General features: G+C 40.1%; 1 protein-coding gene across 2 annotated transcripts; it reads right to left on the reverse strand.

Annotated features, from left to right (window-relative positions):
- Nucleotides 1–6587: 6587 nt before the first annotated feature.
- tbx3a (T-box transcription factor 3a) lies at nt 6588–15070 on the reverse strand. 2 transcript variants are annotated; one of them, XM_048259795.1, is made up of 7 exons: nt 14042–15070; nt 12931–13198; nt 12375–12521; nt 11225–11301; nt 10794–10951; nt 9504–10150; nt 6588–8508 (listed from the first exon to the last, which is right to left on the reverse strand). In XM_048259795.1, the coding sequence occupies exons 1-7, from the start codon at nt 14431–14433 to the stop codon at nt 8065–8067; spliced, it is 2133 nt and encodes a 710-aa protein (XP_048115752.1). In that variant the 5' UTR covers nt 14434–15070; the 3' UTR covers nt 6588–8064. The 2 variants fall into 2 exon arrangements, with proteins under 2 accessions (XP_048115752.1, XP_048115750.1); XM_048259793.1 differs by having other exon boundaries at nt 12375–12539.
- Nucleotides 15071–15398: the final 328 nt, after the last annotated feature.

Consider the following 15398-nt stretch of genomic DNA (forward strand, 5'->3'; position numbering starts at 1 on the left):
GCATAATAGACTTTCATTGATCTACCAGATAGTTAGGCCTATTTAAAAACATTATGTTCCACCTTTTTAATATGCTAAATATTAGAGAAAATGTTGTGTATTAAAAAGGAACATAGGCGAATTATTCTCAAATATTGATATCCTCAAAATCCCATATCAACAGGGCTCTCAATATTGTTTGGCCTTTTGTTCCGAATGTAGGTCTATAATCAATGGGCATTCCGTACAAACTTTTAATGGTCCATTCATGCTGAGGACGATTTGTCTTCCATCCTACAAAGTATAGGCAAGCAAGGAATGATATCTTTTAAGATCCAAACATGGCCTCCAAGATTTCTGAGAGAGTAAAAATGATGAAAAATCAAGAATTAAAAAAATGTATGAAAGCACTGGAATTTAGCCAAAATATTTTCACAATTTGCAACAATTTTCCTGGATTCTGCCTGATTCGACATGGAATAACCCATTAGAAGGTTTAACATGCAGGGCTCTATTTTGACGATCAGAAACTGATGGTAAGAGACGTAAAGTTTATAGACATTAAAGGTGTGGCCAGTCCACATTCACTAAATTAATGGCGCGATTATGTGATCAAACGTCGGGCGATTGACACAAAAAGGTTGTTCTTATGTTTCTTAATCAGTCATGGGTGTGTTTTGGGTGTAAAGCAATGGAAATGACATCTGTCATTCCCTTTAACAGCAAACAGCGCAACTTCAAACAGCGCATCGGTATTTTGATAGTGAGCGGCACATTTGAAGGAATCCGCTTGCATGCGAGACCGTATGGAGCAGGTATTAAACCATGCTTTACTAAAACCTGTTTGTGACTAGCAGAGTATAGTCTATACGCATCTGCACTCATCTATTATTTGAACTTATAGGCAAAGTGAAATTAACTTCACCGTGGTCTCATAGTCAATGACAAAACAGTTCTACACAGTTAATTACTTTCACTATTGACTGACAAAGATACCATCGAAAACCTAGCCTGAAAAACACTTACCCCAATAATGTTCGAATGACTGAATAAAAATCCTAAGGATAGAAGATGCTGCTTACATCTCGTGACAGTGCATCTTCACCTTTGCTTTATATTCGCCTTTCGCTATAGACCAGGTTTTTCTTGGGCAGTGGCATCATCATTTTTAGAGGGTGTAAGATAATTTTTTGTATCATGCGCCAGACCACACCTTATGTAGCTAATTACCACACCCCTGGGTGCAAGGTTTAATAAAAGTAAAAAAAATCAGCCTTGCGCCGGGTGCAAAATAGGGGCTTGTCACTAATCCATGTTATTGGAATGCCAACTGATACTCATATGTCCATGTAATGGTAACAATGGCCTGCAGAGTGACTCACTACTATTTGTAACAGCATAGAAAACACGAAGATGACGCATAGAAAACACAGTAAATGATCTGTTGTCAACTTGAAGTTTTGTGACTTTCCTAGCCCTGACTGAACAGATAGTTTTTGTTCATGTTTCCATAAATGTTGTAAACCACAAATATTGTTATTTTTGAGTTGACAGTTATAGTTGCACACCACAAAAAAAATGCATACACCTAGACATATTTACACCCCTCCCACGCACACAGATTCATACAGCTACACATTCACACTCACACACACACACACACACACACATTAAACTTTTTTGATAAAATGTGCTACTGACTGAACTCAGAAAAAAAATATGTAAATATACATTCAAACAATACCTTTAATAGAAAAGTCATGCATTTTCATATATTGTTCAGTTCACTATCATACCTATAAAAATTTACTTCCAACAATTTGGTTTTCCAACACTAAATTAAATCTCTCAACTGTTAACAATTAACAAATCTGAGACTTGGGCAAGGACTGCACTAGGTTAATAAAACATGGTGAACAATACATCTTCATATCATTTATTATAATTATGTGTAATTTTGACTCCTAAGACAACATTGAAAAGTCATTATATGATTGCCTTCCCACACTCATCAAACCTTGCCTAAGGTAGCTATGTACACACTCAGACATATTAAGCAAGCACTCACTTTGAGTTCCTAAAAATCAACACACAGCTTTGACAGCATTGGCAAATTATGTCAATGTTTTGATCCTGTACAATAGCTATGCACACACTGTGGATTAAAATGGACAATAATTTAGACATTAGTCTGCAATTGCTGTAAAACGGTACTATGCCTACGAGTGGAATAGCCACCTTTAAAGGTAAGTGCTGCTTGTAGTTGGTCAGTCATAATTTTCTTTATTGCCGTTTTATTTGACCCGTCATGTCAACATGTATGATTTAATTTAGATACAAATGGATTAATGCTCAAAGCTTGATTAATGCTCAAAAAGCCTTACCTGTGGACAACATTTTAAAACAAGCAGTGCCACTGCTGATCCAGCTATCCCAGTCAACACCCTCCCTCCCCAGTCAATTCCCCTCCCATCTCCACATTCACATATTTAGTGTCAACGGCATGAAAGATGTCGAAGGCCCAAAACCACAGCCTGCCAATCCGTCAACACACTCGTTTGGCGATGGCACCCTGTTAGCCAGCTTGAGGTTCTTGATGGCATGCCTCATACTAATCATAGCACCTTTCTATGAGGCGTGTTTTCGTTTGAACCGCTGCCAAGCGATCTTGCCGTGGGTTTAGCTCATGGCGCATATAAAATGAAGAAGAAATCAAAGGTGAGTCTTGGCGGTAAGGAGGGCAGAGACAGGGAGTGGGTTGTGGCCGTGGGGCTGTGCAGTTGGGGCTGTGCAGGTTTTAGGTGTTGCTCTCTGCAGCTCAGCTCTGCTGTGCTGTGCTATGTTGTGCATGAGGCACAGGTGAATCATTGGCAACAAGGTGCTTGTAGTCTCTGCTCTAAACTGTGGCTCGTGGTGTGGGAAAAAATCTGTAAACAAAACAATGACTACATCTCTTTTAAGTTACAACGGTCTTGTGTGTGTGTGTGTGTGTGTGTGTGTGTGTGTGTGTGTGTGTGTGCGTGTGCGTTTTAATCAATATGGCATGAATCAAATTAGTGAAACATTTCCAGATTCTATATGCTCTGAATTTACACATGGGAGGTTGTTTTGTAAAATATTGTAATAATTGTCCATAAACAGATCTATTTTGTAGTTACCTTTTTAAAATATATACTGCACTGCAGTTCTTGACCTGTCTTGTGAAATAGCAACAGTGAACCCTAGTGTTGCACAAAGGTACTTTGGGACAAATACTTGTTCTGTAAGCTGCTTTGGACAAAATCATCTGCTAAATACAATAACTATAACTATAACCATATACTTGAATGTGCCACTGATTCCAAATCAACTCTCTCTACTTTTAAATATGAAAACTTAACCAAGCAAACTGATTGGAGATCAGTCACTCAGTGTTCATTGTCACACCCCAGCGTCTGGTTTTCATTTCTCAATTTCCCCTTATATATAAATGTATATATGAGTCACAAAAGCTATCTTGCCCCAAACCAAGCAAACATGGGCCCAATGTTTTCTTTGCAGCTAAGTGTGTGTGAGATTTTGGCTTGCATGCCTTCTCACTCACACACACATGATTTCTACATGATGTATTTTCTGTCTCTTATTTCCTTATTTTAATAAAATTCTAAAATTGTACATTCATACATAATCTAAACATCAATACACAACTTGACAGATTTACTTCATGAAGCCAGAATATTTATATTTAGCTGTCTGTTGTCTCCAAGATTTCTGTAATTCTATGGTGTAGGGCAGGCTACAGGTTTGGTAAATGTTTTTAGTATTTAGAGGTATGCATAGTGTAAAAATAGGAATGAGACCACGCAATACCACATCTTCAAAAAAGGCAAAAGATTAATTTCACAAATTGTTCAGAACAGTTTTTGATGTGAAGGCTTGCGGTTTGTTGTCAGTGTTCTCAACCAGTGATCACAAAGTGGTCTGTAACCACAAGATGTCGCTCTTTTCACATCGTAGAGAAATTGGGCAGCAGTGGTGTTGGAATTCCCTTTTGGAGAAGTAGGCTAGGCCTAGAGCAAAACTAAAGTATGTCTTAAGAAACAAATTATTCATATGATTTAGGCTTTTTCCTAATATAAACTTTACAAATATGTGTAATAATTTATGTAGCCTAACATAATTTATGTGGCAGATTAGATTATGAAGTCAAATTGTGGATAGTTGTTGAATGTCACTCTAGAAAAAATAGCTGGTTATTTGACACTGGATATTGCAATTTTTCGATTGCACCCAAGAACCATCAGAGCGCCCCTGGCTTTAGAACGGAACGAGTAAGGCCCTGATCTGAAGCAAATCCAGCAGAGCTGCTTGCTACCTGTATAAGTGTTACTAAAACAGTGAACAACACAGACATGGACATATTTATTGTATCATTTTTTTTTATTTTAAATTTTTAAACGGAGAGCATTATCGTCGAATTTATAATACGAGAATACCTTTGCTTTCTAGATCTTTGACCTCATTTAAGCTTACTTAACAGGAAACTGATATCAGTTGAGCTGAGGAGTTTCCAGGACTATTAAAGTAGAATTCTGGCAACGCCCGATAATGACACTATGCAGAAGGGACATTAAATCACTTTATGCCACGTGCATTCCTTGCTTGATTTGATCATTATATCCGGCCAATAAAGGAGCGATTTTGGCTTCTTCAAAATAAACATTCAGCACGCCAGACACAGATAGTCGTCAGGGAATATAAAATGATCACCACCTTGCTAAAATTACCAGAGCAAAGTATTCTGAGGTTCCTGGTAAAACAAGATAATGATTGATCGAGACTAGACAAACACCCGTTTCAAAATGGAAACAAGTTACAGTCGAGTGCAGTTTTTACACCAAGGAGAGAATAAACAAATAAATTAGGCCACCTTGGCTGCGAAAATGTTGCTTTGTTTGTATAGAGGGCAAATATGGATCAATTGTCCTGCACTTTGGAGCTGCGTAATTCTTATTTTTACGACTTCAATTTACAGAAACTTGACTGTCGACGGCGATGCTTTTAAGAACAAAATATTGTTGTTGTTTTTGTTAACCTGTTTTTAGTCAGGCTACTGCAATGATAAGTGGTATGAAGTGCAAGGCGCCGTCTTAAAACGTGGTCTCTTACATAATGTCAAAGAAATGGGCGAGATAAGTTATTTATTTTAATCGGTGCTATCATTTTATTGTTAGCCTACGAAATGGGCACACACACACACACACACACACACACACACACACACACACACACACACACACACACACACTACTTTGGAGTAGACATGTAAGCTCAAAGGCACGGGATGAGACAACTTGATTCATTGTCATTTGGCCTATCTAGGTGATAGACATTGGTGTCCTGTTACCCTTGTCCAGTGTGTCTTCAACTCGTATAGGCCAAAATGTGGCCTCTATAGACATGCGTGCCACTAAACAGCAGAGTTTTTAACCCGGCAGTTTTGAAGGCCTTATATAGATTCAAGTCAAGCCAAGGATATGAACACAAGTGTCTGATGGCCCACATTAGGACACCCGTCTGACGCCAGTGTAATCATCTGTTCTGCACTTTGGCGTGTACTTTGCCCTGTATCCGCTGGGTGGCGTAAGGTTTTACACATCTACTGGAGAATTCCCTCCCAACATTATTGCAGACGCACTGTCGCCTTCCATGTAATAAAATCAGGTAAGATATCGAAGGCGCCAGGTGAGCAATAGACAGAGCAATTGAGATAGTTTGCGTAGTGTTTACCCCTATTCTCCAGCGCCACGATTGTTACTTATTAACCATACAGTATACAAATAAAGATACGAGCTTGATAAACTCATGACTCTTGGCGCAACAGAGTAGGCAATCAAGTTATTTTACATTCTTTGAGGTTCCCATCGGTCGAAATAAACAGTCAATAGTCTACTACTCTGCAGAAAAAATGACTTGGTCTTAGTAGCTGTGTCCACGACAGGAATTCCAGGTATGACAGGTCAAAGTGAGAAGCTTTCCCTGGCGCTGATTTTGATGGTTTCGTGACAAGAACATTTCACCTTTCACATTTCACCATTTAGACCTCTCATACTTCTCTTCTCGACAAGAAAAACACGAGACTGTTGTCACCAAGATCCCTGTTGAAACTGATCCCCATTTTCTAAGAAATGTGTTTTTACCTCTGGGTATTGTTTGTGACATAGGCCAATCACTCAGTTAGCCATCTCGTCACCTAATTGGCGTGGTGAAATGACTTAAATAGACATTACGATTAGCCTCTCCACTAATTTGTGTAGGCCTGCAACCTACAGCAAATTCCAACAGAATTAATACAGCGCAGGTTAAGGTAGCAAGAATCTAGTCCGGGCTTTTTGGCGCAGACTTATGGTTCAACACATTTAACAGATTGTCAGCTTTCCGAATCCGTGCTGGCACCACCTTAACACAGTTTTATTGAGAAAAATTACTTGAAGAGGGCGACCAGCTCACATGAGCACGTACTAAAATGTAAGCATAGGATCTTAAACTGTAGCACGTGTTCTGAACCAAGTAGTCCTTACGCATTCCACAGTGACATTTTTCTCTGCTGAAAAGCATATTTTGGAGACTGCATTTTAACATTTTTATTGAAACTTTCAAGAAAACATTGTTGGTGTTGTAAACTAGACAAAAATCGAATACAACATAACCCGATGAGAACTGTAGTAACAAATGAAAACAAACCTTCATACTTAAATGATATGCGGCACTTTTGCTTTTAGGCTGCAGTATACATTGGGAAAATTAGCATTTTCATTTTAACACACAGACGAGAGGTTTTTTTCTTTCAATTAAAGAAATATCTAAATATTTTCAAGCCATTGGTGCAGTGTGCTGTCGCTTTTAATCAGTTTGAATAGTAGCACTTCAACACAGAGACAACAATGAATGGGACGATGGCACATGGTTGTGTCTGCGAAGGAAAAAAAAGCTGTGTGTTCGGGAACAGATAAATCTGTATTTTGATGAGGATGAGGATGAGCATGTGGGTGGCATAAACAAAGATAATAGTTCACAAACTATTTTACACAGGTATATCAACAATAAATTAAGGACATTTTCCCCAAAACAAACAACTCCGTTATATTTACACGCAATATCAATATGAAATAATTACATAAATATTTGTATATATCAGTATTTACATTATAGCCATTGCTATCATGTTCCAGATTCCCTTTTCCCAATTTAAATTAGTGCTAGACACGGTAAGCAATGTGAGGACAGATGCCTAAGAACACACATGCTTTCGACTAATGTCATTACCTAGGCTATGTCTTTTGTGATTTACCTAGGTAAACATAGGGTAAGTCATCTGTGGCTAAAGTGATTAATAAAACATTCACTTCCGCCCTAGAACCGTTGATCGCATCCAAATCAATTAATTCAATAGTGTCAATAGCACGTGGGAAAGAAACTTACAAAGACCTATTTGTTTCATATTAATTGCAGTGTGAACCCCCTGTGTGTACAGTTGACTTTAATAGTGTAATCTTAATTTGGTCGTCTTAGAGGTACATCAATCATAGGCGGTTTTCTGTAGGGCATGCAAAGCTTCCCCATCTTTACGACAATAACTATAAGATTCAAATAGTTATTTAATTCATATATCAAACACAGCAGTCTTTATAAGATAAAGGGATAAAAACTAAACTGATAACCAATCCAGAGTGCATATTAAATAAAACTCGCTTTCGTTACCTCCTAAATTTGATATAGACCATAGACAGTACACAGCAGCAACTTAATCGATGTATATGTGTCACATCCTCTCCAACCGTTCAGTTTCAATACTTGTGTGGTATTCAAAAACAGAAAAATCGAAGATACTGATTAATTTAACAAAAGAGCAATATACATAGATGTTTTGTATTTTTTTTCCTTATTTTTGCCAAAGTGCATTTTAAAATCTAAACTTTTTTCTTTATTTTTTAATTTTTTAAATATGTCCGTGTTGTAAACCCGCATTCGCTGTACTCATCCGCACCAGCGTTCTCATAGCATCCTGGTCATTTTCATCAACATCAGCTAAGAAATACAAGACACTCAGGGGGATACGCTTCGAGGCCTGTCTTGTTTTGAGTCGAGTCCGCTGACCAGGCGTTGGATGCTCTGCAATTCGTTGGTGGAATCTTTCTCGGAACAAGTTTTTGGTGACAGTGACACCGATCCGGACGATATGGTCGAGGACCGGCTGGTGACCTCCGAGGTCGAGTCCAGGGTCGCGGACACGGGGCTTGAGGCCATCCCATCTCCTTTCATCTCCATTGCGCTGCTTGCCATCGTGGGCATGGTGGTAGTGAGCAAAGTGCTACTATCCGGAACGCTCATGGGAATAGGGTAAGGGCTGTATCTGAGCCGGGGGCGCACTGCGTTCAGAAACTGATGGCGGTGGACTGACGAGGTAGCCGCAGAAGAGGCTGCGGCTGCGGCTGCCATATAAGTGTAGGGGTAAGGGAACAGGCCTCCAAATGGAGACATCGCAAGGCCCTGCGGACAGACAGATAAGCAGTTAGACACTTTGATTACAACACGCATAGACTATAGCATAAGTGCAGAACCTTCACAGGTTCATAGACCTGAGAACCTTCGCCTCATAGCTCTCTCATATAGGTGTCATGCGATAATAGATTAAACAAACTCGCGAATCCTTCTAAAACCCGGTAACTTGGTTGAAGAAAGTGGTTTATTAAGGATTTTTATTAAGGAGCTTTTAATTCCCATTACAGCAGATGCCAGCTTTATCCTGTAAAATCAGTGCTATCAATGCTTCCTCGAAAATTATCTAAGCAATTTAGCCATGCAGAACCATGCGAACGCACACCCACATTAACATTCTGTTTGCAATGAGACTTGAAAGGAAACTTCGAATATGTTCTGTATTTAAAGGCTGGGTGTTTCCCCCTCCCCGTTTCAGCGAACCGTTTTAATACGAGGCCTTTCCCCTTTAAATGCCGAAATAATTAATGTTCTCAAATCTACACACAACTTCCATATTGTTCAAATCCTTCCCTCTCTTAACACATGGGCCCAACGCGTTGGAAATATGTGAATGGTTATGGAAAAAAGAATGAAAGCCTAGCCATTCTACGCACAAATTAATAGGCTAGGCCTACTCAAAGGCCTATTTACAAATACAAACAAAATACTTTCCATCAACAGTAGGCCTAGACGAGAATCTTTGCCATAGAAACTCTCAAGATATAGCAGTTATGGCCCCAAAGTATGATGTTTAAATGATCCTGCGCAACAATCATTTCGTCTAGGATAGTTTAAATGTTTTCCTCCAATGATTAATTTAGTTATGTGCTGAAGATTACCATACATTCCCATTCAAAACCGAACCATTGTAAAGACTTTTTTTTCGAATTCAGAACACTATGGCCCAATGCATACACAAGGCATAGCTTTGTGTATGCATTGCACCATATGCTACAATAATCAACATTATGCGCTTAAGGTAATGAAGATAAACAGGTTTTTACCTGTGATGCCAAGACATGTTGCTGCAGATGAAAAGGCAGTCCCGGGGCTCCCGTCAGGCTTTGCGAGGGTGACGCCATACTAGCGGTGTCCATGGTACTCACCCCTCCGGAGGATACAGCTGCCAGTAAAGGGCCCATCCCTGCAGCCATATTCGAAAACGCACCCCCCATATTAAACTGGCTGGGATGCAAGAGGAAAGGGTGGGCGCCACCCAAATGATTAAAAAACTGCTGTCCTGCCAGACTCGGTGGAAATCCAAAGTTGTGCAAGTGGCCCTGGTTTAAGTGTGCGCCGCTGTCTGTCTGTACAGTCAAGGGTAGATAGCTGTCTTTGCCGATAGACCTGCTGCATTCGTCCGGTTTGCTGTGGTCACGGGTAGGACTTTTGAGGTCTTCTCCGGATCGAGTCGTGCTGGAGATAACGGTGATTGGGCTCTGCCTCGAGTCTGCTTGACTTTTCTCTGTCCTCGCAGCACTTTCCCGAGATCGGCAGGAGGAATCGGTATCCATGAAGTGAGCCTTGGAGGGGCTCGCTTCGTGGTCCTTTGCATCCTCGGTAGTGGTAGAGATTTTACTCGAGTCTGGCCCTTCTTTCAAGTGTTCGTCTTTGCTTTCGTCGTCGCTGTCCTCATCGCTGTCACAAAAATCTTTGAAGAAAAAAGAACATTTCAATAGGCTAAATATAAGATATTTTGAGTTGCATTTGACAGCTGTTTCAAAGTGTTGTTTCTTCTTTCACATATCAACCGGTAAACACACAATGCATGGATCTGAAAACACATGAATCATTTATTACTTATCCATGCCTAGCGTAAGTTGACATATTGGGCTACCTGCTGCTGCAACTGTTCAGGAATTATTGCAGAATATTTGACTAGTAACTTCCTTCACATTCGTAGGCCTAGATATCCAACGCTATTTTAAATATTCACAACATTGAAATACACATTCGTCAATCATTCCACACTTTGGTTTTAGACCGTCACAACTTATTGCGCTTAATTTCATTATTAATCTAGAAGGCCTATGTCTTCTGGTAAGGCCCATTTAAGGATATGGTTTTTAGAATTCTTTGCGCGTACAATGTTTGATGTACGTGGATTTGTACTTCAAACAGTAAAAAAATGCATGGCATTTAATTCGTTGCATTGGATTTAAACTGCTGGATCTCGATTGTATGCTCGTTTGACTTGAATAGTTAGTATGCCCCATCAGCATAACTCTAGGAATGCGTCTGCAATGACCTCAAGATGGGGTCTATTTTCTTGCCCTGTCGTTAGAGAGGCATACCTTTCAGATTTGGTGGCCCCACGGTCGACACTGCGGGGGAAGAGGCCTGGCGAAAACACTTGAACGGAGCCTGCTCGCTTGAAGAATCGTCTGACGCCCCGTTCTCTTTCTTCTGTTGCTCCTCATAGGAACGCATGGACTGCAGGGCCAGTTGTTTCCTGCACCGAAGAAAGGGGAAAAAAATAACAATTGCTGAAAAAGCAGTTGACAGTTGCTAATTACCAATAGTATACGTAGGCTAGGATGCATTCAGGCAATTTAACGTTTCACTTGATTATTTAACAAAGCATTAGCCTACTCACTATTGCATTTGTATTAACAGTTTATTTATTTATGCAACCAAAAGCAGATACATTACATTTCACATAGAAATACATTTGTAGTTTTTAAAGTGGTGGATTTATCCATGCTATGAACTACCATAGGCCTACCTTTTTTCTCGCCTTCCATTGCCAGTGTCACGAAAGCCTTTAGCAAAAGGATTGTGGTCGATTTTCAGTTGTGTTATCTGAAAAACATAACGATCAATTTTAATAAAAAACGTGAAGAACGTGCTATTACAAGACAGTAGAGGTGATATGTCTACACACAATTCATCACATTATCTTAGTTTTGAAAGTCTGTCTAGAATTTCTATGTTTCATTTATTTAATGTATGTTTTGCTGAAATTACAAATTCCATCCCTTGCATTCTCAAGTCATGGGCCTAATTATTGTACTAAATTACTGAAATATGAGATTTTAGTCTCATTTTTAAAAAAAAATAAAACTATTCACACACACACACACACACACACACACACACACACACACACACACACACACACACACACTCTCTCTCTCTCTCTCTTGCTCTCTCCCTCCCTCTCCCCGCCCTGCAATCTCATTCTTTCTCCACCTCTACTCCAACCCAAACGTATGGAGACATAATTACAGAGCTCAACGCACCAAACAATATTCAGTGCTTGTCATCCAAGTCATAATTAACCAACTGACCATTACACTTGCATCCACGGCAAGAGACTACAGGCAACACTTGAAGTGATCAACATTCAGTGTCATTTTCAACTCTTTTTAGTGTTCATTAAGGCTTAACTCCAATCCTTTGTAACAAATCATTCTTGTTTCTCCTCTGTTTTGTTTTGCCTGCCCCACACACACACACACACACGCACACACAGACACAGCAGTACTCAAAAAGTCTGTGGGTAGTTCGCCAAATATTCTACCCCATGTGATTAAATATAATTAAGATAACCTGTAAGACATACATTCCTGAGATGTCTGCCCACACTACTACAGTAGGTGAGGCCCGTGAATAGCTAACGCAATGGGTAGGCCTCACTTGGCCTTTCCTTAAAGCATTACCAAATGCAAATAGGCTACACTCAAACAAAAATGTAACATCTGCATTATGTCCAAGGGTTTTAGACTAACTGGAGACATGAATGCAGTTTCTTTGCAGGATTACAGAGGCTTTTGTTATTTAGAGGCAAAGAGCAAATCTCCTCACACACGTTATGTACAACGAGGACAACTCTATAAACATTTGACTGAAAACAAACATATGCCTAAACCCACCTTGTCGTTTTGGTAAGCAGTAACTGCAATGAAGTCAGTTTCGGGGAAAACATAGGTCCTGAACGTGCTGTACGGAAGTTTCAGAATGTCGTTTGCTCTCACAATGTGAAACCTCGGTTGATACTTATGCATGGAGTTCAGAATCGTCTGCGACAGGAAACAATGCTGGGTTTTAAAGATAGAAGCACACTTTCACTTTACACACACGTAAAACACAGTCAAGTCACTGCTTGCAAATAAATATTTCAGTGTAACATAGACCTCTGTTGCTTTCAAGTTTGCGCAAGGGGTTAACACATGTATGACACCAAGTCTAAGATTTCGACCATTTTATATTAATAAAATTATAGCTAATGTTATGCAGCTATGCACACATGGCTTCCTGTCGAAAAATGCTGACAATGCAATAGTCTGAGGCCTCTAAAGCATTGAATGATGGATTTATTTTGATGTTTGATGCAGTGTCTCATCACAACATCGATAATAATAATAATAATAATAATAATAATAATAATAATAATGCAATCATAGTTGTTGACATAAACATTTCACTTACAAAGCCATGTTTGTCGGAGATGTTGTTTGTCAGCTTCAGTTTGTGAAAATTGACGACTTTGGACATCCACTGTTCACCAGTGGCCGGACTGTCCGGGTGAATGTACATCCTCTTTGGCATTTCGGGGTCAGCCTTGCCTGCCACCATCCAGCGCGAGTTATGAAATTTATACCTGCAGTCGTCAGCCGCCACAATATCCATTAACAAAATGTACTTCGCTTTCTTGTCCAAACCAGTGCACCTCACTTTGAACGGGGGGAACATCCGTCTGCAAGGAGAGGAGAGAGAGGAGTTTTAGCCATCAACTGTGTGTAACCGACATCAAGTTCCTCCAAATTGTTTTGTGTGCAAACAAATATATTATGTGATAAAAAGCGTAATAATACATATGTCCAGGACCTTTAGGCTCTCCTGCTTCTTGTGTAACCTACAATAGCCTAAGTTCTACCAGAGGTCTTGGCCTTAAAAGCTGGATATTATTGCCCAGCTGCACACTCATTCCAAGATGTTATGGAAGACGAATATTTCAGAAAGGTAATATATGCATCGTATTCTGCATATAAATGTCCCGATCAGTATACAGATATTTTGCCCAAAATTAAAATATCAAAGCAGCATTATAAGAGAACACCAAATAAAACACCACTATAACGTAGTTGGCACATTTATGAAATCAAAAGAAAACTAAACAAACGCACTATGTAATAGTTGATTTCTCCTAGTTTTGTCTAATTATTTTACTTTTTACAATTGCTCACTCAAACAAAAAAATAGGCCTATTCCAACTTATAAGAAAGCTGTCATGGCCAGTCATAGTTTGTGTTAAACTGCAATTTTATCCTTTGTATGTTTGCACTAACACGTACGATGGTTGTATAGATTAGATAACACAGTAGGCTACCTGCTATTTTTGTAATAACTGTGGCAAAATATATTTGATGCGGTGTGTGACTCGGCGGACGTGCATTTCCAGGACTTAATCAATAAATCGATACACTCAGAAGTGTTTTATTCAGGTCGGAGGTGTCAACAAAAATTGACAAATATTTTGTAATGTAATTCTAAACCGGTTATTGTTATGTTCTGTAATGGCACAATAACTTTTGTTTACCTTCCTGACTTGGTGATAACCATTTCAGTGCCTCTCTTATGGAAGAGCTCCCAAAGTTCTTTCGCCTCCAAGTGAACTTTCGGATCATCCTCTACCTCTTCCTCAGGCTCCAGAGTTTTGAGAGGCCTTAGATGGGCTGCGGCAGCCTGGTGCCCGAGCGAGGAGAAGTGCAGGCCGGTCTCGGCGGCGCCCATTAACTGGTCCATGATTGGCTTTCCCAGGGCGCCCGGGAGAGACAGCGAGCCATTCGGAGGTAGCGCCAGGGCCGGGAAAAAGGGAGGTTGGTGCCCCAACATTGCACTCATGGCAAATTCCGGACCCCGGTGAGGTAAAAACGGATGGTATGCCATACTTGTTCCTTGAATAACTGGATCTCTCATCAGGAAGCTCATTCAAGTCCAGATCCCAGATGTAGTGATATTAGAAATAAACGCTATTATGTAAAATAGTTAATCAGCGAACGATTTCGCTTGTTCAAAAGTCTTTCTCTCAAATCCAAAGTGGTTTTGGCGCAAATAGGAATCCAGTGATTTTTGACAATTTGTCCTTATACTGATGTGAACTGAATTCCACTAAAATGTCCTCAGTTGAGAAGACAAATTATCCATTAATCTTCGGCAGTGTTTGTCTGCAAAGGTTGACGTGCGTTGATGTGATGTTCTTCAATGAACTGTCTCGTGGACAATTTTCGAATTAAATCGAGAGTTGAGTCACTCTATTGCAGTTTGCAGCCACTCTGTTTTCCTCGCAGTTGTTTACAATATCGACATTCCTTTTAAAATGTATTCACTCGCACTGGCTTCAGTCCTCCAGCAGACGCGATGTGTTGAAATATTTCGATGGTGCAGAGTAATTCCCCTGTCTTTACTTGTTTAAGACATACACTCTCACACGCACACACACATTTTGTTCCTATCTCTTTCACACACACACACATTTCAGTGAAGAAGTATGCGGAGAAAAGAGTCCGTTGACGGCGGAGAGGTGGTAAGGTTCCAGCACCAAGCTATTCCTAGTGCTTCTGTACCCCATAGGCTTCAAACTGTGTGGATGTGTTGCATGTTACGAGAAGCTGGGCTCTGTTGATTGGCTCTTTGACGCTTTCGGACCAATTGTGTGGCTTCGTAGGCGTGGTTTTAACAGGTCGGGTGGAGGGGACAGACTTCAGACTTATAAAAAGGTGTTTGGAAACTCTAATGCTGCCGCGAAACAGCAGTGCCTCAGTCAATGTTGTGTGAATATGTCAACATCATTAGGACAAGGGAGATCGGTCGGTCTGTGGGACCCTGCGAAGGAAAAGTAACCCTAGCCTCGCTCGCGCTGTCCGTAAGAAATTACTGCATCGTCCGCAGAGCGT

Source organism: Alosa alosa, chromosome 12 (genome assembly GCF_017589495.1).
Source record: "Alosa alosa isolate M-15738 ecotype Scorff River chromosome 12, AALO_Geno_1.1, whole genome shotgun sequence".
NCBI classification, from domain to species: domain Eukaryota; kingdom Metazoa; phylum Chordata; class Actinopteri; order Clupeiformes; family Clupeidae; genus Alosa; species Alosa alosa.

What these genes read in the sequence shown, in the direction of transcription:
- tbx3a (XM_048259793.1), bottom strand. Translation starts at nt 14,433, where the DNA reads ATGAGCTTCCTGATGAGAGATCCAGTTATTCAAGGAACAAGTATGGCA. An exon ending in AATGGAAGGCGAGAAAAAAG is followed by an intron (nt 10,952 to 11,224) that starts GTAGGCCTATGG and finishes TCTTCGGTGCAG; the next exon opens with GAAACAACTGGCCCTGCAGT. An exon ending in AACATGTCTTGGCATCACAG is followed by an intron (nt 8,509 to 9,503) that starts GTAAAAACCTGT and finishes GTCTGTCCGCAG; the next exon opens with GGCCTTGCGATGTCTCCATT.